Source organism: Hermetia illucens, chromosome 5 (genome assembly GCF_905115235.1).
Source record: "Hermetia illucens chromosome 5, iHerIll2.2.curated.20191125, whole genome shotgun sequence".
Classification (NCBI taxonomy): Eukaryota; Metazoa; Arthropoda; class Insecta; order Diptera; family Stratiomyidae; genus Hermetia; species Hermetia illucens.
In genome coordinates this window covers 9,940,245-9,966,491 of record NC_051853.1, presented here as the reverse complement: position 1 = coordinate 9,966,491, position 26,247 = coordinate 9,940,245, and the positions used below count along the sequence as shown (strand labels likewise).

At 43.6% G+C, this 26,247-nt stretch overlaps 1 protein-coding gene across 6 annotated transcripts in view; it reads left to right on the top strand.

Moving 5' to 3' along the window:
* Positions 1–26,247, top strand: part of LOC119656646 (amyloid-beta A4 precursor protein-binding family A member 1) — a 38,968-nt gene that overhangs the window by 11,974 nt on the left and 747 nt on the right. For 2 of the 6 annotated variants that reach the window (XM_038063104.1, XM_038063103.1), the window contains exons 5-10: positions 5–348; positions 10,023–10,347; positions 10,724–10,863; positions 16,010–16,015; positions 16,106–16,873; positions 26,067–26,207. In XM_038063104.1, coding sequence (XP_037919032.1) covers positions 5–348; positions 10,023–10,347; positions 10,724–10,863; positions 16,010–16,015; positions 16,106–16,873; positions 26,067–26,207 — 1,724 coding nt within the window. The remainder of the gene's footprint in view (positions 1–4; positions 349–10,022; positions 10,348–10,723; positions 10,864–16,009; positions 16,016–16,105; positions 16,874–26,066; positions 26,208–26,247) is intronic. The other 4 variants (XM_038063106.1, XM_038063105.1, XM_038063107.1 and 1 more) reach the window with 3 other exon arrangements.

Below are 26,247 nucleotides of genomic sequence, written 5' to 3'. Positions count from 1 at the left end.
CTAGTACAATCAACTCCTCCACCGTCCCCTGCACCTGTTCCCGTTAGAGCGGTAGTTGTAAATGAAACTGAGCGACAGGACATTCAGGAGGCTCTGAAAGATATTCGATCAATCCTGCAACGCACGAAAACACTTCCAGGGAAAACAAAGTACAGTGACGAATCGAACCTGGTGGAACGAGATTCTCCAGTGTGGGTGCCGCGTAATAGTTCGCCAGATGAAAGTGTGGTAGCAGAATGCACACAAAAGGACCAAGTCCAAGAAGAAGAGGAGGCTGACACTGATTTAGAAACTGATAGGCTACTAGGACAACAAAGGTTGGACGATAAGGGATTCTATGATGACAAGGTAAGTTTCATTAGGATACGCAAGCGATCGCTTTCGTTTAAGGGGAGAAATACCTTAAGAAACGGGAAGAATACGCATTTTCCGGTTTTTTTTTAGAGGGGATAACATAATCAGATCATTTTAAAATAAAGACATAAATTAATTCGAACTTGAAACTAATAAAAAAATTGGGTTTTCTTTGGATGTCCAACGCTTGTTTCTCGCGACATCAAAAAGTGCGGCAGCTGTAATTTTTTTCTTTTGATCTGAAAAAGAAAAAATAAGTTTTATTCGTTTACTGACATACTAAGGGGAAGGATATACCTATAAATATTAGGCCTACAAATAAGTTCTGTCGGTTTTCACAATAGATGGCGTAGCTTGTTTTTTATTTGTAGTAGCGCGATAATAAAACACAAATATTCGTTCGCTAACTACAGCGTAAACATAAATTTATTGAGACGTGATAAGGTGCACAGACAGAAACAACGTGAACAACTTCAATCGTGGGGACGGACGGAACGACTTTTTTCAAAATGCTAACGGCGGTTGTCCACTTGCGATGTGCAGTACTCCAAGCGGTGAAATTGAGAACGGGAAAAGTCAGTTTCGGTTGCCACATTATCCCCCTCCTAGCGAACACATGATGGATTGTCAACAAGACAGAATGTTGTTTGCGATTCGTTTGTCAATAATCGAGATGATCGAGGTCATTGAGCGATTGTGACTTTCTTGCTTTTCGGTCCAGAATATGTTCGCAATGGTCGATTTGTTAATTGTGATTCGCTTCGATGTTGGATGATAGCTGGTTCGATGAAGTCGTCGTCCTCTCGGATTGTGTACGCTGGTTTGAGTCGTTCGGTGGATACGACAACAGTTTTGTCGTTGCATCGTATCGTAAACACTCGATCGCTATTTCTCTTTACAACCTCGTAAGGTCCCATGTAAGGACACTGTAGCGGCCTCCGTGAGGTATCGTCTCGAAGGAAGACATGCGTACAGGAGTACAGATCTTTGAAAACGAATATGCTGTCTTTTCTATGATGTTCGACCGGCGAGGCGCGAAGTTGCTGCATATCTCGCCTGAATTTTTCGACGAATATCTGCGGATCGTTTTGCATTTCGATGTCGAGAAATAGTTCGCCAGGCAAGCGAAGTGTTGTGCCGTATACGAGTTCGGCTGGTGAGCACTTCAAGTCGGATTTTACTGATGTCCGTAAGCCGAGTAGTACTGTTGGTAGAGTCTCAACCCATCGGTGATTCTCATGGCACCTAAGCGCGGTTTTTAAAGTTCGATGCCAGCGTTCTACCATGCCGTTGGCCGCTGGGTGATACGGAGAACTACGTGTTCGCTTGCATCCAGTCAACTGAGTGAGAGCTCGAAAGAGGGAAGATTCGAACTGCGAACCCTGGTCTGTAGTGACGGTGCGTGGGGATCCGAATCTTGCTATCCAATGCGCATAGAATGCTGTTGCGACAGTGTCTGCAGTTATATCGGATATTGGGACAGCCTCTGGCCACCTGCTGAATCGGTCGACCATTGTCAGTAGGTAGCGATGTCCTTGGCATGGTGGCAACGGGCCAACTATGTCCAAGTGGACGTGCTCGAATCGGCTGCTCGATTGTGCGTACTGCAGTGGTATGTTTCGGACATGGCGATGTATTTTTGCCCTTTGGCATTGAATACAGTTTTTGGCCCAGGTGGTGGAATCTTTGGCGATTCCGGGCCAAACATATTTCTTCCGCATTGCTTTGCTGGTTGCTCGGCCACTGGGATGTGATGGACCATGAAAGACGTTGAATACTCTCCGCCTGAGAGAGCGCGGTACGTATGGTCGTATGACTTGCGCGGATGTGTCACAGTAGACTGGCTTGTCGCTGTTGCTGAAGGTGAATTGCTGCAGGACAAGCGAGGATGTGGATTTTAGCAATTCTCGAAGTTCTTGGTCGTCTGCCTGTGCGTCGGCGATTTCAGTGATCGTGACCGCGGCCGGCATTGCGATGGCTTCGATTTCGATTCTAGACAGTGCATCCGCGACACAATTCTCCTGACCGGAGACATGGACGATGTCGGTGGTGAACTGTGAGATGTACTGAAGCTGTCGGCACTGTCTCGGTGATGCTTTCTCCAATTTTTGTTGAAAAGCATATATCAGCGGTCGATGGTCGGTGCGTATCGTGAACTCACGTCCTTCTAGCATATGTCGAAAGAATTTCACGCCATTGTATATTGCGAGTAATTCCCGGTCGTATGTGCTATATCGGGCTTGGGTTTCGGATAGCTTCTTGGAATAAAACCCAAGTGGTTGGCGAAGTCCATTGTGGAATTGCTCGAGTACGGCACCAGTTGCGACGTCGGATGCATCGGTGGTAATTGAAAGTTTGGCGCCGGCAACTGGGTGTGCCAACATCGTCGCGTTAGCGATTAGTCGTTTTGATTCTTCGAAAGCATGCTCGGATGCGGGATTCCAAACGATCGTACGTTTGTCGTTCTTTCGGCTTTCTCGCAGATAGCTGTTGAGGCGTGCGAGAATTGTAGCTGCTCCCGGCAGAAACCTTCGGTAAAAGTTGATTACACCGAGATATCTTCGCAACTCGATGATGTTCGTAGGTTTCGGATACTGTCTGATCGCTTTGACCTTGACCGCAGATGGTTCGATTCCGTCGCACGAGATCTGGTGAGACAAGAATTCTATCTTGTTAACACCAAATACGCATTTGACTGGGTTGATCTTTAGTCCGTACATACGAAGTCGTTCGAAAACGATTTGGAGGTGTTCCTCGTGTTGTTCTTCCGAATCGGACGCGATAAAGATGTCGTCGAGGTATGCCCAAATGAAATCGAGACCACGAAGTGCATTATCGATATGTCGTTGAAACGTCTGTGCAGCATTACAGAGTCCGAATGTCGTTACCAGGAATTCGAATAACCCGAAAGGAGTTATCACAGCTGTCTTTGGAATGTCGTCGGGCGCGACTGGGATTTGGTGGAAAGCTCGTATAAGGTCAATCACCGAAAAAATCTTTTTGCCAGCGAGATGTTGTGTGATGTCGTGGATGTGCGGTACCGGATAGCTGTCGGGCACGGTGATTTTGTTGAGACCGCGATAATTACCGCACGCACGCCATTCGCCGGATTTTTTTGCTTTTAGCAACAATGGACTTGCCCACGGACTGTTCGATGGCCTGCAGATGCTTTTTTCCATCATATATTCGAATTCGGCATTAGCTGCTTTATATTTGTCGGGAGGCAGTCGTCGGGGTTTTTCCGAAACCGGTGGTTCGGTTGTAATGATATGATGACATACCTGCGGTCGTTGTTATTTCGGGAAACTGTGCTAGAAGTCGATGGTAAGAGTTGTTCGGTTCGATCGTTGATATTGTTGGATCGGCGCCTCTGAATCTGTATGCTGTTGAACTGAGGGATGTGTTAGAGTCTAACAGTCGTTTATTCTTGATGTCAACAAGTAATTTGAAATGTCGCAAGAAATCTGCCCCAAGGATCGGTCGGTTGACTCGGGCGATGCAAAATTTCCATTTAAAGGCACGTCGAAGTCCGAAATCGAGATTCAGAAGCTTTTCTCCGAATGTATCGATGGGAGATCCGTTTGCAGCGAACAGTTTCACATCTGACGGGCTAGTGTTTTTCGAAAACATCTTCATCGGAACCACTGAGACGTCGGCTCCACTATCGACAAGAAAACGCAATCCATGACGGTGATCTCTTACGAGTAGGCGGTTTGATGGAGTCTCGTCGTCCTAAACCGCAGAAAGTGACGACGAGGTGATTAGTTTTCCGGCTGGCGAAAGGTGCATGGCGCACGACAATTCCTTGCGCAGTTGCCGAAGCGGCGATGATAGTAGCAAATATCGTTGGCGCCGGGTGACGATGGCAACGATGTGCTGGTTGTTCGTCGCCGTCCCGTAGAGCGAGATCGAGATCGTTGTCTCTGTCGGTTGTTTCGTAGTTCAGCCGTTAGTTGCTCGAATTTCTTGTTGATGACCGCAAGCTCTTGTTCGAACCGGTTTTCATTAGACTCGGACGAGCTGATGGCGGCCACGTGTGAATCGTTCACGCGCATGATCTTGTCGGCCATTTCGGTCAGGGCGTCCACGTCGATGTTGGTCGCTACCATTTCACGCGCTCTGCTTGGCAGCATTTTTAGCCAGAACGTTTTTAGCGTATCGTCGCTAAGCTGACCGTCGACCATACTCCGCATCTGACGCCACAGGCTAGACGGCTTCAGATCGCCCAGTTCTAACTCCGATAGAGCCCTACTTAGCAGATTTTCTGGTGAATCACTGAACCTGATGATGAGTTTCCGCTTGATTTCGTCGTATTTTTTCACTTCAGGCGGCTTCTCCACTATGTCTGCTACCTCCTCCATGATGGTGGCATCGAGCGCCGCGACAACCGCGTGGAATTTGTTGTTGTCGCTTGTAATGCGGTTCACAACGAACTGCGATTCAATATGGGCGAACCATAATTGTGGTCGTTGTCTCCAAAAATTCGGAAGCTTTAAGTTATGTATGGCTTCGACGAACTGAGACACGGGTTGACGAGCTATAAATGGATTGGGGCTAGCGCGGTTTTCTGCCAGCGTCTCGTCCAGGTCTTCGGTATGCGCGTTGGTGTAGGTAGCCATCTTGACCAAACTTGCACGATTCGAGTCAGATATTACGACGCGGTTTTCACAATTCAGCACTTCCGAAACAAGGGTCGCACCGGCTTCCGAAAATCACGTCGGGGTCACCAATTGTAGTAGCACGATAATAAAACACAAATATTCGTTCGCTAACTACAGCGTAAACATAAATTTATTGAGACGTGATAAGGTGCACAGACAGAAACAACGTGAACAACTTCAATCGTGGGGACGGACGGAACGACTTTTTTCAAAATGCTAACGGCGGTTGTCCACTTGCGATGTGCAGCACTCCAAGCGGTGAAATTGAGAACGGGAAAAGTCAGTTTCGGTTGCCACATATTCAATTGATGCACATTTCCAAACATTCATCCGAAAGCTACTGTCAATAGGCACAAACGTCAGTATAAATTATTTAATTGAAGTGTAAACAGCAATATTTTTTTCATCAACGAAAATGGCCAATTTTGTACCAAATAATGTGTTTTTGCGGGGAGTTCTACTTCATTATTTCAATATGAAGAAAAAAGCAACCGAAAGTCATCGCATTTTGGTGGAAGTTTATGGTGACCATGCTCTATTTGAGCGAACCTGTCAGAGGTAGTTTGGACGGTTTAAAAGTGGCAATTTTGACTTGGAAGACGAAGAGCGCGCCGGACGGCCAACAATTTTTGAAGATGAAGAATTAGAGGCATTGCTCGACCAAGATCCATCGCAAACGCAAGAAGAACTTGGAAAAACACTTGGAGTCACTCAGCAAGCCATTTCCCACCGTTTAAAGCAATGGGAATGATCGGAAAGGTCGGAAATTGGGTTCCGTATGAACTGAAGCCAAAAGACGTCGAACGCCGTTTTTTCACGTGCGAGCAACTGCTTCAACGACAAGAAAGGAAGGGTTTTCTGCATCGAATAGTTACTGGTGATGAAAAGTGGATCCATGACGATAATCCCAAGCGTCGGGCAACGTGGGGATACCCCGGCCATGCCTCATCATCGACGGCCAAAGCGAATATTCATGGTGAGAAGATCATGCTGTGTATATGGTGGGACCAGCTGGGTGTGGTATACTATGAGCTGTTAAAACCGAACGAAACGGTCACGGGCAAACTCTACCGACGTCAAATGATGCGTTTGAGCCGCGAACTCAAGAAAAAACAGCCGCAATACCAGCAAAGGCATGATAAAGTTATTTTGCAACATGACAATGCTCGTCCACATGTTGCACAGCCTGTTAAAACATATCTAGAAACGTTGAAATGGGAACTCCTACCCCACTCGCCGTACTCTCCAGACATTGCTCCTTCTGATTACTATTTGTTCCGGTCGATGCAGCATGGCCTGGCTGACTAGCACTTCTCCAATTACGACGAACTCAAAAAATGGCTCGATGAGTGGATAGCGGCCAAGCCGACCAATTTTTGGCGCAATGGTATCTATCAATTGCCTGAAAGATGGAAGAAAGTTGTGGCTAGCGATGGGCAATACTTTGAACAATGAATGTATAACCAATTTTTCACAATAAAGCTTCAAATTTAAACAAAAAACCGACTTATTTGTAGGCCCTATAGTATAGCCATAAGTTCTGTCAGTCAATTGAAAAGTATGCCATCAGAAAAGGGAAACATAGAGCTTTCAAACGAAAAAAAAAATTATTCAAAATGACCGCCGCTAGCAGTTATACAGGCCCGAAGTCTGTGAGGCCATACATCGATCGCTTCACGCCCGCTCGAGCTGTACGCAAGATGCTGGTCTTCAAACTCTCCAAATCGGTGTAAGTTCGATCGCAGGCAGTCTCCTCTAACTTAGCCCAAAGGCTGTAGTCCAGAGGATTTAAATCTGGGCTGCCTGAAGCCCATTCACCTGCGGTTATGAAGTCAGGAACATGCGTTGCTTACCATTGCTGAATTATCTAGGTTTTGTGAGCGTGGGCCGAGTCCTGCTGAAAGCACCACGGTTTTCCAGCGAATAGGGAGTCATTCAATGGCTCGACTACATCTTCTAACATCTTTTCGTACACGGTCGCATTGGTTTTGGCGGCGACCTCGCAGAAATGAATATCAGTTACTGCGTGATTTGAGACGCCCGTATGGTGGGGCGACAGACGACATGACAGAAGTCGGATGGTGACAACGTTGGGCTCGCGGAGAATTTTTTTGGCTTCATAAAAATGATAAGCATACTCGATTATTTGTCGGTTGAACTTTTCCTCCATGGTAAAAATTTTTTCATCAGAAAATAGAATTTTGCGACATTTTTTACCGGGAAATCGTTGCAGAAGAGCAGTACACCGAGTTCGCCGTATTTCCTTCAGTTTTGACGTTAACATATGCCTAACGCACCGTCGGTACGCACCGAGATCGAGATCTTCTCGTAAAATACGGCTCATACTTCGAGTTGAAACGTCCATTTCCGCCGACATTCGTTTCTGCTTGCGGAGAGGATTGTGACGTAAACGCTCACGCACACCATGCACGACATTCGGGCGACGTTTGAGCGCAGGCACCCCTCCCGCGGCCTGTCAACCATATCAGCTGTTTCGCGGTATCGAGCTAATGTTCAAAAAACGAATCTTTCGTTTACCGGCAGCTTTTTTAACAAACTATGAATCTTTTTCGGCGTATTCCCACATTGGTGCAACGCAATAATCGCGCTTCTTTTTTCGTAGTTAGGGAACTTCATCGTGCTACTAACCTTCGGAAGTGGGCTATAGTCAGGTACTCTTCGTGCGCGGTGTTACCAGTTTCTGCGGCCTAACATTTCTCGCTATATGCATCGACTGACAGAACTTATGGCTATACTATGTAAAATGATGAAAAAGTGCAAAGTTGAAAATTTGGGAGCCATTTTACTTGGAAGGTCAAATTTTCGACTATTTTGCTCGACATAGTTTATTTACGGCGATTGCTGTCTGAGAGTGAGTATTGTACGGTCTCATATGTGTGTGTACAACATGAACATTACTGTATCTCCAACACTCTCCCTTAATGTGAACGTGTACACATGATATGCTTGCTTCATCTTGCTCATGCCCGCTGCCTGCATGGTTTCCATGTGTCTCTCTCGAGGTAGAGACTTCGTGAATATGTCGGCGACCATTTTGTCCGTCGGCATATGTTCAAGCTGTATGTCTTTACTTTTAACAGATTCCTTGACGAAATTGAAGTGTAGTGGATTCTGACATGTTTTGTTTGATCGTAAAATCCAGTCGCCGTCGATAATTTTATTGCGCCTTGATTATCGCAGTAAATCATCCCATCTGATAATCCTGGGAATTCCAATTCGTTGAGAAGACCTCTCAAGTACATCGATCCTTCGTCGCCTCAGTTAGCGCATTGTATTCTGCCTCTGTCATTGTTAATGCCACAGTTCTCTGCTTCTTGGACTTCCAGCTGATCGCGGCTCCTCCCAGTATGAATGCGTATCCTGTGTACGACTTCGAATCTGTAGGGTGATTTCCCTAGTCTGCGTCGGTATATCCGACCAACTTGTCCACTGGTCCTTCGTAAATAAATGCTAGATCCGGTGTTCCTTTTAGATATGTGAGCACTCTCTTTGCCGTTCCCCAATGTTCCTCTTTTGGATCCTCGTTGAACTGGCTCAGCACGCTTACACTGTGCGCAATATCTGGTCTCGTCGATACGGCTGAATCCATTAGTGATCCCACTAGCTCTCGGTAGTGTGGATTCTTCGACGGTTTCGTCGGGCCTGTGGCTGCTTTCAACCTTGATGTTGGACTTGTTGGTGTATTCTTCGGTGAGCATGTGGTCATGCCAAATCTTTTCAGAAGTCCTTCGACATATTTCCTTTGATGCAAGTTCACACGCCCGTTTTTTTGCTTGATTTTAATCCCAAGGCAAAATTTCGCCTTGCCCAAGTCCTTTATCTGGAACTTTCGTTTCAGTCCCTTCTTCAGATCTTCGATCAACTCTTCGTTGTTCGACGTTACTAATAAATCATCGACGTAGACTGCCAACAATAAAATTCCTCGTACATGTTGAAGTTGGAATAAACACGGGTCTGATATTGTTGGCTTTAATCCTAATTTTCTGAGTACTGCGCTTAGTCGCTCGTACCACTTTTTTCCGGATTGTTTTAATCCGTAAATCACCTTACGTAGTCTACACGCTTGATTTCCTTTTGCAAGGCTCTTCTGCATTTTCGCTGCGTTCGGTAGAATCGGCGAGTCTCTTCGCTCGCTGCGTATTATATCCTCCAGAGCTTCCTTCAGCATCGCTGGAACTTCCATGTGTAGCTCCTCGTCGACTTGTCCATGGAGATATGCTGTTTCCACTTCTATCTGCTGCAGTTTCGCTTCCATTCCCATGGACAATGCCGCCAGGAATCTAATGGTTTCCAGTCTTGCCACTGGTGCTGATGTCTCCTCGTAGTCGAATCCAGGTCTTTGCCTAAAGCCCCTGGCCACTATTCGCGCCTTTCTGCGCTCGATTTTTCTCTCGGCATCTGTCTTATTTTTGAGCATCAATTTGGAGCCTATCACACTCCCTTGCTCTGAACGCTTTATGAGCTCCCACGTCTTGTGTTTGAGATGAGAACGTATCTCTTCTGGTATAGCACCCTTCACCCTTCAGGTTCTTGAATCGCTTCTTCGATGTCAATATCCGCTAATAGAGCTGTTTGTTTGATGAAATTCACTTCCATCTGTTCGTGTTCATTCGTCTGGTCGTTACCAGGTGGCCCTTGGACGTTTTTCTATAATCGGTACAAATGACGTCCCGAGCGGTCGTTTTGCTCCTGGAGTTTCTTCTCCACATTCTAGGTCAAAAACATCATTGTCGACTTCGCCATCGTGCTCTGAACGATTATCCTCATACTGCAACAAACCTTCGCAACTTGAACACGGCTCGAAGCAACACTCGATGCAATGACGTATCTGTATAATGTTTTTGGTCGAATTATTCTTTCGTCAATATACTTTCCAAATAAGCAAAAAAAATCGATTTTTCTTATATTTCTAACGGTATTTCTCCCCTTAAAACGCGTCAGTATGTAGTTATCTCATAGGTTATAATAATCCTTTGACTTTTTCAGTCATGTGGAAAAGCGTCCCGCTTGAAATCGCCCATAAATTCAACCAATATGTTGTCCTCAGTGGGTGTATCTTCACCGACTGGCACAAATCATACAATAGGTGGAAAATCTCAAACATTCTCATCGGCGACCGTACGTCAAGGTATAGGAACATCTCTAACATCGCCGGCCGAGAGGGGAAAAGTGCTCAATATAGACGAAGTTGCTGCTTCGTCACCCGAAAACCTACAGTACACAAAAAGTCCGACTGGATCAATAAAGTCAAAGACGAATGCCGACATTGATCCCGGAAGTGATAAAAAGTCGAAATCTCGCAATAAAGAAGGTGCGTCTTGAATTTCTCATATTTTACATACATATATATATCGAATAACATTTGATTACAAAACTAAAACCAAAATTATAATCTACTTATATACGTTTTCGTGCTCCCCCCTTTCCTGCCAATTAATTAACGCTATCTAAAAATAATTTTCTAACTTCTACGCTTTCATGATTCTTTTTCAAAAATACTAAAAATTAAAAAAAAAACAAAACAAAAAATTTAAAAAAAAAATAATTGAAAATAAAATGTCATGTACAAAATGCACAACAAATCCTCAAAATATGCACAAAACAAACACATGTAAGTGATGCATTTCTATATTTCTTGGTGCTTAATTGAGATAAGAGTGAGTGTGTAACGTGATTGTCATTTTTAGCTTTACTGGATCCTGCAGTGTTAATTGAAGGTGTTTTATTTCGAGCACGATACTTGGGCTCAACACAGTTAGTTTGTGAAGGACAACCCACTAAATCGACACGAATGATGCAGGCAGAAGAAGCTGTTTCTAGAATTAAGGTAAGTTTTGCATTTATTTCATTGGATTAACGTTGTCAAGAAATCTGTTGAGTGTTTATTGATTAGGTGTTGTTAAGGGTACTAACTTTTGCTTCTCTAATCTTGAGCGAATAATTAATTAAATCGACTTTCCCAAAACTTAATTGAAGACGTTGTCCTGTCCTTTCTTTGTAAATTATTAATTGTGATCGTGAATGTTTTGGAGATTCTGTCTTTTATAACTGCTTCCTTTGTAAGTGGTCGCGCGTTTATTCTTGATAAATCTATTTGATCTATGGTGCCGCGTTCTGGGGTTGATCGCTAAGCTGATAAGAAACCTGGAGAACATCTATCTTGGACATCGAATGCGGTTTTGGTGATCGGGTGCTGTAGAGATTACCGTTGGGCTGAAAAGTTCGTAGGTTAACACACAGTTGGCGCTACTAGTATTAAATCTATATGACATGTGTACAAATTTGACAGTTGTAGAACCATTAGTTTCTGGGATAGTGTATTTTGAGTGAAGGAAGGAGAAGAAGAAGAAAATGGATAAAAAAGAATTTCGCCTGTTAATAAAACACCGCTTTTTGGCGAAAAAACATACTGTTGAAGCCAAGGCCTGGCTTGATAAACATTATTCTGACTTTGCACCAGAAAAATCCACCGTTAAGAAGTGGTTTGCTAAGTTTGAACGAGGCGAAATGAGCACCGTGTATGTTGCACACAGTGGACGTCCCAAAAAGGCTGCTACCGGCGAAAACATCAAAAAGTCCACAAAATAATTTTGGATGATTGCAAAGTGAAGCTAATGGAAATAGCTGAGATTCTAAAGATGCATGAATGTTTGGGTATGCGAAAGCTTTGTTCAAAGTGGGTGCTGCGCGAGCTCAAATCGACCAAACACTATAACGAGTTGACGATTCTAAGCAGTATTTGAAACTCTTCCTTCATAAAAAACCCGAATTTATGCATAGATATGTGATAATGGACGAAATATGGCTCCATTAATTTCACACCAGAATCAAAACGATCATCATCTGAGTGGATTGCACGCGGTGAACTGACTGCAAAGCGTGCAAAGACGCAACGGTCGGCTGGAAGGGCTGTGGTGTCAATATTTTTGGATGCGCATGGTATAATATTCATCGACTATCTTAAGGGAAAAACCATCAACAGCGAGTATTACCTAGCGTTATTGGAGCGTTTGAAGGATTAAATCGCTGAGAAACGGTCCCATTTGAAGAAAAGGAAAGTGCTGTTTCATCAAAACAATGCACCGTGTCACAAATCAATGAAAATGATGGAAAATCGCCTTCGCATTCACCGTATCTGGTCACAGCGACTTTTTCCTGTTCTGATGGTATAGAATAGTGGAGGAGTGTTATATGGTGTAGAACAGTGGGGGAGGAGTGCATACCTCTCCAAAAGTTATGAGGGTAGCTGAAGCAAATTGCCAAGTATCGACAGCGATGTCGCGTATGTGCCCGCTATGCCCCCCATATACTTAGAAGTTGCTGAGTAATTAAAGATACTCTCAACGTTCCCGTTATATGCCAGGCAGATATTTTGAATATTTTGAATATTGAATATATACCACCACGATCGAGCCTGATCAAGTGTAGGTCTTGGTTATAAAGAATAAGTTGTCCGGATTAGATTTAGGTTCTATAATTGAGGTTAACACCTTATCATGGTGTACCTTAACAGTTTAACGTATGGAGGCGTCGTGTGGTTTCTTATTAAATATTCATATAATCCTTTCTAGGTCCGGGTTGCAAAGGATGTTACGGGAACGAGATTTTAATAATAATTTCGCTAATTTCTTTTCAAAGATATCTTAGTTAGCAAGTTGGTGTGGTTCATTGTAGGTAGCGTTCTGATCTCCTGGTGCAAGCGATGGCAACATCAAGAGGCAGTCTCTGACTGCGAAGAGTAGTATTCTGAGAGGTCTAAATGTTTATTAATATTTATTTATTTAAATAAGAAGACCGGGCAGGAACTACATCGGTTTGCAGGTTATTTGAGTAGGCATTCCTGATTCTTCCTCAGGAACAATCAAATTAACGAAGATACTAGCGTTTAAAGTTTTGCAAAAGATTTTTCCACTTTGCGGCCATTTTTCCGGCACCCGGACCCCCAACCTATATACTAACGGAAAGGTCTAACTCTCCTCTATAAGTGATTACGAACTAAGCTCCTTTTCTCAAAATTCTCAATATTAACGGAGATACGAGCGTTTAAAGTTTTGCAAAAGATTCCTCTACTGTGGCCATTGTTCCAATACCGTTTTTAGTATAATACCTTTTTTCGCTTCTCATCTTGTTACATATCGTGTGCAGATGACGTAGCTTGAAATAGGATAGGTAGGTTGATTGCCTATTGATATATACATTTGCGTCTTTACTTCCTCAGTTCTTGTGGTTAGAAGGGTCGTTGTGGAGTTCGACAATCACAGCAAAATGGATCAGCCATCAGCCTGGTTTGCGTTTTTGGAGTCTTTTATTTGATCCAGGAGCCTCCGGTCGGTATAAGTTGAATAGGGTTAGAGATAACACTCCTTAGGAGTCCTCTGTTTTGATCCTATGAAGTTTGGATTATTCGTATCTAAACTCCATGAAGGATTGCCTGATAATTGTGTGCGACAGACCGCATCAAAGGTCTGCGATAGGTAAAGGGCCACTAAAGTTAGGTTAATGAAAACCATTGTGAATTTGGGATGTTATTTATTTAATGAACATACTCAGAAAAATAAATTCCTAATTACATATTGTCCTCATAAGGAAAAGCAAGTAAGTGGCTTAACTTACGCTTGCAATTAAGGAAGGTGACAGGCAAAAGGACCCAAGCTGTAGGGCGTTGTACGATCGGCATAATTTCGGGATCGGAGAGTGAAAGTAGCTTGTGAAGCTCCGCGAAGGCGAATTGAAAACCAATCATATTACGTGTACTAGGGAGGTAGTGCGAAATATAATATCCGAAGTGGTAGAGCAGTCAGGGAAGGGATATTGAGGGCGCGATGTCGAAAGGATAGTTCACACAGGAAAAGCTTTTTTCAAAAAGAGGAATCGGGTGAATTTGCTTTGTACGGCTTTACGAGCGCGGCAGTCACAGTTGCGGAATGGATGGGTAGTCTGGCCCAGCAATATTCAAGGATGTTTCTAATAAGGGAGTTGTAAATTGTTAAGAAAGGCTGGAATTGAGGTAAAATCGAAGGAGGAACCTAGGATAAAACCAGATATATTGAAAGTGCGATTGATGATGTGGACGAAGTGGGAATTCCAACAAAGTTTGTCACCAAAGATTACCCCTACGTGTTGAAATGAGGTCAGTAGTTATCCATCCACCAGGAACTAGGAAAAGGATGTTGGGGAGGATTTAAGTGAATAGCATTTGCTGGCATATAGTTTTCGCTTATTAACAAAGCACCAACGGATCGGAGTATCTAGATTGGACTGTAAGGGAGGACAGTTCAGCGGGATGAAACAATAATTTAAGGTCCTCTCACGTAAAGGAAACAAAGCAGGTAAGGATTGCGGGACACCACAGAAAGAAGAGAGTGAACGGAATGAGTAACCATGAAAAGAAAATCTGCAGGAATGGTTTGATAGGTAAGAGGAGATCCATGAGATGGTCAAGGAGGAAGGAGTAGAGAGATTTTTCAGAGGAGAATATTTTAATGAACGACATCAAAGACTTTGGGTAAATCGGTGTAGATATCGTGTACTTTCGGCGTGAATTAAGATATTTAGCAAAGAAGTTGATAAAGTCCAGAAAGTTTGATGTTTCACAAAAGCATGCTGCTCTTTCGCTAGGAGGAGACCAAAGGGCGCGTTCGACCAGCCATTGACGTATTTTTCGGAGATTTTGGATCAAGAGGACAGAAGGAAGATAGGGTGGTAGTTCACAGCTAGATTTCGAGTTTTTTTGTGAAGATTATACACAGAGGGAGCAAAATGTATTGTTAACAGTTAATAAAGAAGAGGTTAGGAAGCCTCTCGGGGCTAAGTCCGACATTGGTGTCAAAATTATGAATGAGGACCTCAACCAGGGAAGGTGTAAGAAGAGAACTGGTGAGAAATTCGGAGCAGTAGAGAACACACTAGTCGAGGAATTGAACACCTAGGAGAAGTAGGAACAGAGTATATCGCAGGATTATTCTGGAGATTTACAGCGAAATTGATGGAAGTAAGGAAAGAGTGGTTGGAGTTATGGGAAGAGCGAGTGTGGGGCTAAAACGGTTTCAAATTACCGCGAGCAAGGGCGGCCTTGATGCTCATCAAGTATCGCTATCGCTTATGTTCTTTTTAATCGTAGACGTCACAGTTGAGTGCAAAGTCCAGAAATGAGCAAGGTCGGCGTCATTCTTTGGAGGCAGAAGTTTCTTCAGTTAAGTAAGAGCGCTGACAGGTAAGTGAAGATGGGGCTAAACATAATCATGATTTAAATTGTTGAGTTAGATAATACGTAATCCTAGTTGATGGAATCTACGGCTGAGTTGAGACCATCAAAGTTGGCTTTGCGAAAATGGAACTTACCTGATTTACGCATGGTTTTGGAGTTTGAACGAAAGAGCATCATTTTTAACATACGGAGATGTGCAAGAAATGTGGAGAGGTAGCGCTCGGAGAGTGCAGTACAAAGAGTTTTTGGTAGTGCGCAATTGCAGGGCAGAACAAGTGTTTATAGAAGAGGAGAGTAGAAGGGAAAAGTGCTAGGGCTGTTGGAAGTATACGACTCCAAGAAATGCCTAACAAATTATTAAAAAAACAGCAATTGGATTACGAGAGTCTATTTCGTCTGCCATTTTCACCAGACGCCAGGGACAAAGTCTAAAGCAGAAGTGACATTTTTAAATGCAGCCATCAGAGACTGGGGATAGGTCTCCCCTTATTGTAACATGACACTCATCGCGGTTGAGGTACTTCTTTGACAAAAGATTGATATCGATTGAAATTTTCTCATCAAAGCACAAAAGGGGTTTAGGTTTGTATTACTTACCTGCTGCGAGTAATGCTGCATCATAGCTTACTTATCTTATTGTACATCGTTGAAAATCCATTCTTTAAGTGTGGTATCATTTCGAAATTGGCAACGTTATCCTATTAATTCAATTTGCTGTGAAAATATTTACTTGCAACATTAATTTTTGCATGTCTGTACGCCTTAGGCTCTGGTAAGTATAAGAACTTTATGCATAAGCCTTAAGCCTAGCAATCAGTTTTAATTTTAAATATATCGATTGTCCTATTTTTCTTTTCGACAGGCTCCCGAAGGCGAAAGTCAACCGAGTGCAGAAGTCGATTTGTTCATTTCAACGGAGAAAATTATGGTCCTGAACACAGATCTGAAAGAGATCATGATGGATCACGCGCTACGTACAATCTCCTACATTGCCGATATCGGTGATTTGGTTGTTTTGATGGCACGACGCCGCTTTGTTCCTTCTGAAAATGATGAGAATGTGAAACCGAATCGAACCCCTAAAATGATCTGTCACGTTTTTGAAAGTGACGAAGCACAATTTATAGCACAATCAATTGGTCAAGCCTTTCAGGTGGCCTACATGGAGTTTTTGAAGGCAAACGGAATTGAAGATCATAGTTTTGTGAAGGAAATGGATTATCAAGAAGTGCTCAATAGTCAAGAAATATTTGGTGATGAATTGGAAATTTTCGCGAAGAAAGAATTACAAAAAGAGGTAGTTGTACCGAAAGCAAAGGGTGAGATACTTGGCGTTGTGATAGTAGAAAGTGGATGGGGTTCTATGCTTCCGACTGTTGTGATCGCGAATCTAATGTCTTCTGGTGCAGCTGCACGTTGCGGTCAGTTGAATATTGGTGATCAACTGATTGCTATTAATGGCATGAGTTTGGTGGGTCTTCCATTGTCCACGTGTCAGAATTACATTCGTAATACAAAAAATCAGACTGCAGTAAAATTTACGGTTGTGCCTTGTCCGCCAGTTGTCGAAGTGAAAATCAAACGACCGAACACGAAGTACCAGCTTGGATTTAGCGTACAAAATGGAGTGGTAAGAAATTGATTTTTGAATATGGTGGAATTAAGATTGTCTTTAAGGGGTTACACCACAGAAGAGAGCGAGAATTTAACATTTTTTTTTCAATTGTTTTTAAGTGGAAAGAAAAGAAAACAAGTTATAATTTTTAAGGATGTTGCAAAGCATGTTTAGAATATTAATATTAAGTGGGGCCTTATTTCTACCGTCCGTGAGTGATTTATTGTCCCAAATGTACATAGTATAGTTATAAGTTCTGTCAGTCAAACAAATGTTTATTTCTCACCAATAAACCAAACCTATCGAAAAGTACACCATTAGAAAAGAGAAACATAGAGCTTTCAAACGGAAAAAAAATTATTCAAAATGGCCGCCGCTAGCAGCTATACATGCCCGAAGTCTGTCAGGCCATACATTGAACATTTCACGCACGGTATGAAACGCCATTTCTCGGGCTGCACGCACGATGCTGGCCTTCAAACTCTCCAAATCGGTGTGAGTTCGATCGCAGGCAGCCTCCTCTAATTTAGCCCAAAGGCTGTAGTCCAAAGGATTCAAATCTGGGCTGCTTGAGGCCCATTCATCCGCGGTTATGACGTCAGGAATATGCGCCCCTAACCACTGCTGAATTATCTTGACTTTTTGAGCGTGGGCCGAGTCTGCTGGAAGCACCACGGCTTTCCAGCGAATAGAGATTCACCCAATGCCTCGACTACATCCTCTAACATCTGTTCGTATACGCTCGCATTGGTTTTGACGCCGGCCTCGCAGAAACGAATATCAGGTACTCTGTGATATGAGACACTCCACCATACCATGACAAGTCGGATCGTGACGACGTTGCACTCGCGGACCATTTTCTTTGGCTTCATAATAATTGTGAGCATATACTCGATCTCTCGGTTTTGGTTTTGGCGCTGGCGTTGCCACCATGTACTTCGTCTTGCCTTCATTAATTTGCAGTCCAAGATCTCGCGCTGCCTGCTCGATGTGGATGTAGGTAGACTGTACATTTCGGGTTGTTCTTCCCACAATGTCAATATCGTGAGCGTAGGCCAGTAGTTGGTGGACTTGAAGAGGATGGTGTCCCTCGCATTTACATCGGTATCGCGACTCACTTTCTCCAGGGCCAGGTTAAGCAGGACGCCTGATAGGGCATCCCTTTGTCTTAAATCGTTGTTGATGTCGAATGGTCTTGAGAGTGATCCTGCTACTTTTATTAGGCCTCGCTTATTGGTCAGGGTCAGCCAAGTCAGTCTTATCAATCTCGTTGAGATAACGAATTCTACGCGGCTTTAAAGTCGATTAAAAAATGATGCAACAGATGGCCATATTCCAAAAGTTTTTCCATCGCTTGCAGAGAAACTCTGATCTGTTGCTGATTTGCCTGGAGTGAAGCCTCTTTGGTATGGCCAATGATGTTCTGGGCGTATGGGGCTATCTGGCGTGATACCTCTATAATTGCTGGATTGCGTGATATCCCCCTTTTTATGTATGGGACAGATGCCAGTCGTTAGGTATTTATACTTTGAGTATCAGTTGATGAACCGCTTGGTGTAATTGGTCGCCTCCATATTTAACCAATTCGGCTTTAATTCCATCGGCTCCTGGTGACTTATGGTTTTTAAGCCGGTGAATTGCGCGGACTGTTTCTTCTGTGCTTGGTGGTGGCAGCATTTGTCCGTCGTCTTCAGTTGGCGAGACCTCCAGCTTGCTCATATTTTGATTGTTGAGCAGTTCATCAAAATACTCAACCCATCGCTCCAATATGCCCATTCTGTCAGAAATCAGATTTCTATTTTTGTCTTGGCACGATGAACATCGAGGTGTATAAGGCTTCATCCTGCTGACTTATTGGTAAAACTTGCCTGGTGTGGTTGCTCCCTGTATTTTTCTAGTTCATAGACATGTTGGTTCTTCCAGGCTTTCTTTTTCCGCCTGTTAAGTCGCTTCTCCGTTCGACGCGTGTTCTTCGAGAATGCACCGTTACTCATCGTCGAACCAGCTGTTCCGTCTTTTCTTGCGGTTGGGGCCAAGTATATTTGTGACCGTATCAATGATGAATGAAGTTCTTCAGGAGGTTGTGAGGATCATTTGATGCTTCATCTACAGGACATCTGTTTGCTGCGATTATTGCGGCGATTCGTGCGATACTGCTAACTGAATAATCCGCAGTCCGTTATCATTGGTATCCCTATGTAAGCTATAGGAGCTAACGTATCGCTTGAATATGGGCTCCATCCCTACTTGACTGTTGAGACCTCTAAGTATGATTTGTTGATATCATATTTGGGACATGCTTCGAGGGTCCGCTCAACTGCCTCGTAGAAGGTATCCTTCTCCGACTCTGCAGTCTCCTCTGTAGGGGCGTGAATATTTATGAGGCTTATATTTCTAAATTTACCTCGCAAACGCAAAGTGCATAGCCTTTCGCTTATATTTTCAGTTTCATTTTTTGGCTGACTAAAAAACCTACTCCGACCACATGGTTTACTGGATGACCGTTATAATATATGGTGTAGCGGCTCTTCTCCAGGAAACCGGTCCCTGTCCATTACACGTTCCATGAGAAAATGCATAAATCGTTATTTCGTTGTCGTTGTATCAGCAAAGAGGACAATATTTCGTATATGCGTGCCAAATATCATGGAAATCTGGCCACTAACGACAAAGTTATAGCAGTTCAAACTTAAGAATTTCGCGTGAATTAACTGCTTCCAAAGCCATGCAAATAAGATGCTGACGTCATAAATAACTAATTAATTAACTAACGTCATAATTCGAATGAAATATTAAAATTCCATTCATGAAGAATCTACTTCTTCCCAGCCCCTTTTTATATCTGTTGTAGGTTAAGTTCTTCGCATTTGCTAATAATATTAAACTCAGAGTATGAAGCGTATGAGGTTGACTATTATCAATAGTTTAGTTAACTGGGGGAAGCCGCAGCTCCGAGCACTCAGGCCATTGTTAGGCCCATTGTTCTATCCCCGAAGTTGCCTATTCAATCGCTTCCCGACTATGCTTTAGCGAATCTTAGAACATTCTCCAGACGCAGTGTGCAGATTCTTCATTGAAGAAAGCCTTGCCAAGGTGTCTTCGTCTGAGATCTGAGGATGCTGTGCAGCTGCATAAAAAGTGCAGGGCCGTCTCCTCCTCCTCCTCCTCACATTGGCTGCACATAGCCGAAACCACTACCCCAATCTTTTCCATATAGTTTAAGGGGCAGTGTTCCGTCAAAAGCCCTACTAGGGTTTTCATGTCCTACTTCTTAAGAGACAACAAGAATGCCGCTCTAGTGGCCCTAGGCTCTTTCACAAGGATTTTCGCTTGCCGACAAGAGTCCAAATTTCTCCACTTGGTTGCGTGAATCCTTGCAATTTCACCCTTCAGAGTAGACTTGACAGTAGATGGTCGGATTCCAAGAGCTGGTTCTGGCCCCACCATTGTGGATCCAGACCCTCGGCGAGCCAGTCTGTCAGCCTCCTCATTACCGGCGATGTTAGAGTGCCCCGGCACCCACATCAGGTCGAAAGTCAGTCCTAAATATTTCGCTGTTGGTTTCCAATCGATGGGCTGATTTTCGATTTTGATTTTCCCCGGTTTCTGTTCTCTCTTTCTTGTGATGAAGATTGCCTGGGTCTTCTCCGGGTTTATTTTTATCTTCCACTTTTTGAAGTATTCCAACATTGTGTTGGTTGCCTTCTGAATGTTGCTTGTGAATTGTGTGTTGTGAATTGTCTTAGAATGTCCGCCGTGAATACTGTGTATAACAGCGGTGAAAGCGGTCATCCCTGGGGTACTTCTGCCTCTATTCTTTTTTCTGTTGATTGGTGCCCCTCCAGTGCCACCCTAAAACTTCAATCTGCAATAAAGGATTGGATTAGTCTTATCAGTGAATCAGATATTTTAAATTTCTTTAGTTTGGCTACGAGCCCTGCGTGCCAGACTTTATCGAAAGCTTTCGATATATCGAACATTATTAGTCCGGTCGATTTCCGCTTGTTTAATCCACTGCGAATGTGCTGAACTACTCTGGCCAGTTGAAGCTCGCATGAATGCTCTCGTTGGAATCCGTATTGTTCCTCTGGGATGATGTTGAGCTCGTTGAGTTGATCCTGCAGTCTGCTCCGTATTATCGTTTCTGCAATTTTTCCAATTGTTGGAAGTAGGCTGATGGGTCTGCAGTTCTGTGGGAAGGTTGGGTTCTTTCCCGGTTTCGGCAGAAGGATGATGATGGACTTTTCCATGCTTTTGGATATGTTCTGAGACGGAGTACTGCATTTATTACTGCGGTGATTGATTCGGCGATGTTATTCGGTGCGTTCTTGATGCACTCGTTTGTAAGCATATCCCATCCTGGGGCTTTTTTACTGCTTAGTCCATGGATGATGGTTTGGACTTCCACCTGGTCTGTTTGCAGTTCCCAGTCTTCTCTTTGTGTTGAGTCATCTTGTGTCTCTGTTTCTGACTCGTACTCTTCTTCAGATTCATCGTCCGATGCGGTGTTTTCCCTGAACTGGAGTTCGAGTGAGTCCGCGAACGCTTCGGCCTTTCCCTCTCTATAGAATTCAAGGCCATTGGGACCGTGAATTGTAGGCAATTGCCTTCTCGAGCCTCTTTTAAAATATTTGTTGAGCCGCCAGAAGTTGTTGTTTCCCGGCTCTAAGTTTTGGAGGAAGTATTCCGACTGTTCGTTCCTGAATCGGTCAATGTCATCTCTGATGACGTTAGTGAGTCGATTCGCTTCTCTTTTCAGATTGGGATCTCCTGTCATTCTTCCTCTTTTTCTGATGCGATTTCTCTCCCTTATTCTTTTTTTAATATTTCTTGGGAGCCGGTAGTATTGTTGGTCGTTTACTTCTGTCTCCGTTGAGCTCTTCTGCTTGGCTGAAGTTAGTTGGGCGGTTAGGTTTTGAATCTCTGTCTCTACCTGTTCCAATGTTTCTAGTTTTGAGGTTGTGGTGTATTGTCTTAGAATGTGGCGGTAGGTGTCCCAGTTGGTGCTTTTTATCATTTTCGGCGGATTTTCAATATATATGTTGTATATTGAAAATAGCACCGGTTTGTGGTCCGACGAGAGGTCGTCCAACACGTTGATTGTGATGTGGTTGTTGTAATTCTTTGTAAGAGCCACATCGATTATGGTGCCGGTCGTGCTGTGTCCATAATGTGTTGGTTCCTCTGGGGCGTGAATAGTTGCTTCGTTTCCGTTTAGGAAAGTGAGCAGTTCTCTCCCCGCTTTCGGGTTTCGGGTTGCTCCCCAGTCTCGATGTCGCGCGTTCAGATCCCCGGCGAGAAAAGTCGGTTTGTCCTCGTCGAGTAGCAGTTGAAGGTCCTCTGAAAAATTATCTGCTGATATAATTTTTACATCAGCTGGTCCTGTCCTTGCCTCGATGACTGTAGCTTCCATTCCAGTGATGAATGGTGTTTCCAGGCGGTGATGCTCGATGCTTCTCTTAATGAGGACTGCGGTTCCTCCTCCACGGCCAGTAAGTCGGTCGTTTCTATATATTTCGTAGTTGGGTACTTTAAGTGGGTCTGTTGGTTTGAGGAACGTTTCCTGGATGAGTAGTATATCTACTTCTGCCTCGTAAAGGAATTCTTTCAATTCTCCCATTTTTCCTTTTACGCAATTTGCGTTCCATGAGATAATGTTAAGCTTAATGCTTACCATGGTGGTTCTTAGTTGGGTTGCCTAGAGGGATCTGCGAGCTAAACAGGTTTTGAATCATTTTAGTCATCATTGACTCCATTACGTTTTGGATCTGTGCTTGCATGCTGCTCAGCACTTGATCCATTTGTACGGGCTTCGGGTTCGCTGAGGAAGAGGGAGTTTTCGGTGCTGTTGGAGTTTTTCCTGTCGGTTTGTTGATTGGTTGTGTTACCTATGATACCTGTGGAGAAGAGTTAGATTTCGCCATCTGGGCGAAGGTTTTCTTAATATTTTTAGGATTTTTTGGACATCCGCCGTAGCTGGCTGGATGATCCCCTTTGCAGTTGATGCAGGTTGCCTTCTGCTCCTGTTTCCTCTCGCATTTTGAAAAGTGATGCGATCCCTCGCATTTAACGCAACGTGCGTCGGCGAAACAGTTGTTCGCAGAGTGTCCAAACTGCTGACAGTTATGGTACTGCGATTGCGAAGTCCTCGGTTTTTGGGACTCGATTTTCACGATCAGGTGGCAGATCGATTTGACATTGTATATGCCGGTTTCGTTTTTCGGCATTAACACTTTTAATAGTCTGGAGGGCCCGTTCTTCATTTTTATGAAGAAACACTCTATAGGATGGAAGCCCTGATCCTCAAGGTCTTCCTTCACGTCTTCGGGCGCTATTCCCTCGAGCCTCCGGATTATAATGTTGATGTTCTTCTCTTCTGTGAGAAGATATGTGTGGAATTGAATTCCATTTTCTCTAAAAAATTTCGTGATCTTCCGGTGGTCGCTCGGCTGCTCTGGAGTTATTCTCACTCCCAGGTGTATCCTCCTCGCGTGAAGGATATTAATTTTCCTTTTTCTCAACTCTTTCTTAATGGCTGGCCATTTTGATGGCTGCCTTAAAATCACGGGTACCGTACCCTTTTCGGCTTCCTTAGCTTATGACTTTCCTGTCCTGAAGGCTTTGCCTTTTCCTTTGACTTCACTACTGCTTTTTTAAAAATGGGCGGAAGAGTTGGCCCTGGTTTCGGTGGCGGCAGAGGTGGAAAGTCCACATCTTCCTCCTCCTCGGTGGCGGTGTTGTCCGTGTTGTCGGTGGACATCTCCTCTTCCGATGAGGAGTTACTTTCAGAGTCCGACACTTGTGGCCTCTCGATACCTAAACGCTTCCCGTTTTCTTTCTTCTTCTCCCGGTTTTGCAGGTCTAGTGACTCCTGAAAGCTTTTGATGAGGGCTGTCAGACCCTCGTTCTGCTTCCGCTGCTCCTCTATCTCACATTTTGCAGCGGTTAGCTGCTTGTTAATTTCTTCCAGATTGCGTTGCAGACTGGCGATTAGACTCCTTTCTTGGGTTTGGTCCGATAGTAATCGGACCTCTGGGGCTTTCTGGGCCCTCGCCTCCATTACGATTTCTGCTGAAAAAATTCTTCAAAAAACAAAACTATTTTCTATTCACTAAAACTTAACATTATCCACGCTTATCACTAAAAGGTACCTAAAAGATATCCACTCCTGTAAAAAGAAAATAAATTTGTATTTAGAAATTCTCAAAAAACTTTTACCACTCTGCTGCTGTCCAAAGACGTCTGCTGCGTACGGCTGAACTCTCAAGAATCCATTACCGGAAGACGCCTTTCATTGTCTTTTATAGTTGGCCAACACTCAGAACTAAAGAGAGTGGCAGATGGACGATAGTGCGGTAAATTTTAGATTTGAGACGTTCGCTGATACGTCCATCACAAAGAACAACAGTTGTGAAATGCCACATTATCCAGGTTGCATTAATGCGTGAAGCAATTTCAAAACGCAGTTCTCCATTGGCTGATAACATTGACCCGAAATATTTAATTCGCTCAGTTCTAGGCAGGTTATTGAAGCTGACAGCACTGAGGAATTTAAATATCTCGAGTCAATGCTATCAGCCCAGCACTGAGCAGCAGTGCCCAGCACTGAAGCTGACAGCACTGAAGAATTTAAATATCTCGAGTCAATGCTATCAGCCCATGGAGAACTGCGTTATGTTCCTCTCATTGGGAAACACAAAACCTTTTATTTGTGCATTAGAGAAGTTATAAATCGAATGGTAAAGACAATGTTGTATCCGACAAGCAGGTGTCGTATTTACCGCAGGTAGTCGTTTCGGACCATTCGACAGGTGTCGAGAAAGTGCTTGAAATTTAAATGAAAACGATTTCTATTAGGCCTACAAATAAGTTCTGTCGGTTTTCACAATAGATGGCGTAGCTTGTTTTTTATTCAATTGATCCACATTTCAAAACATTCATCGGAAAGCTACTGTCAATAGGCACAAATGTCAGTATAATTTATTTAATTGAAGTGTAAAGAACAATACTTTTTTCATCAACGAAAATGGCCAATTTTGTACTAAATAATGTGTTTTTGCGGGGAGTTCTTCTTCTTGATTATTTCAATATGAAGAAAAAAGCAGCCGAAAGTCATCGCATTTTGGTGGAAGTTTATGGTGACCATGCTCTATCTGAGCGAACGTGTCAGATGTGGTTTGGACGGTTTAAAAGTGGCAATTTTGACTTGGAAGACGAAGAGCACGCCGGACAGCCAACAATTTTTGAAGATGAAGAATTAGAGGCATTGCTCGACCAAGATCCATCGCAAATGCAAGAAGAACTTGGAAAAACACTTGGAGTCACTCAGCAAGCCATTTCCCACCGTTTAAAAGCAATGGGAATGATCGGAAAGGTCGGAAATTGGGTTCCGTATGAACTGAAGCCAAGAGACGTCGAACGCCGTTTTTTCACGTGCCAACAACTGCTTCAACGACAAGAAAGGAAGGGTTTTCTGCATCGAATAGTTACTGGCGATGAAAAGTGGATCCATTACGATAATCCCAAGCGTCGAGCAACGTGGGGATACCCCGGCCATGCCTCAATATCAGCAAAGGCATGATAAAGTTATTTTGCAACATGACAATGCTCGTCCACATGTTGCACAGCCCGTTAAAACATATCTAGAAACGTTGAAGTGGGAAGTCCTACCCCACCCGCCGTACTCTCCAGACATTGCTCCTTCTGATTACTATTTGATCCGGTCGATGCAGTATGGCCTGGCTGACTAGCACTTCTCCAATTACGACGAACTTAAAAAATGGCTCGATGAGTGGATAGCGGCCAAGCATGCCAATTTTTGGCGTGATGGTATCTATGAATTGCCTGAAAGATGGAAGAAAGTTGTGGCTAGCGATGGGCAATACTTTGAACAATGAATGTATAACCAATTTTTCACAATAAAGCTTCAAATTTAAACAAAAAACCCGACAGAACTAATTTGTAGGCCTTATAGCAGATATAAAACCGTTTGTCTGTTAATCTAGAGGGTCTAAAAAAATGTCTAAGCCAATAAAAAACCGATGTTTTTTTTTTAAATTTCTACTGTGGTGTAATCCCTTAACTTGGTTGTACTAAAATCGAGGGCAGAGGTGAAGCAGCGTCTGATGAGTTGCCTCTGCCCTGGACGAAACCGCAAGTCATAAAATTGGTTGTACTGTTTGTGATTTTCAATTTCTTATTTTCACAGATATGCAGCCTTCTTCGAGGCGGCATTGCGGAAAGAGGCGGAGTTCGTGTCGGTCATCGGATAATTGAAATTAATAACCAAAGCGTTGTGGCTGTACCACATGAGAAGATAGTTAACTTGCTAGCGACATCAGTGGGAGAGGTAAGCGACGATGCATTCTGCAATTGTAACCATTATCGCA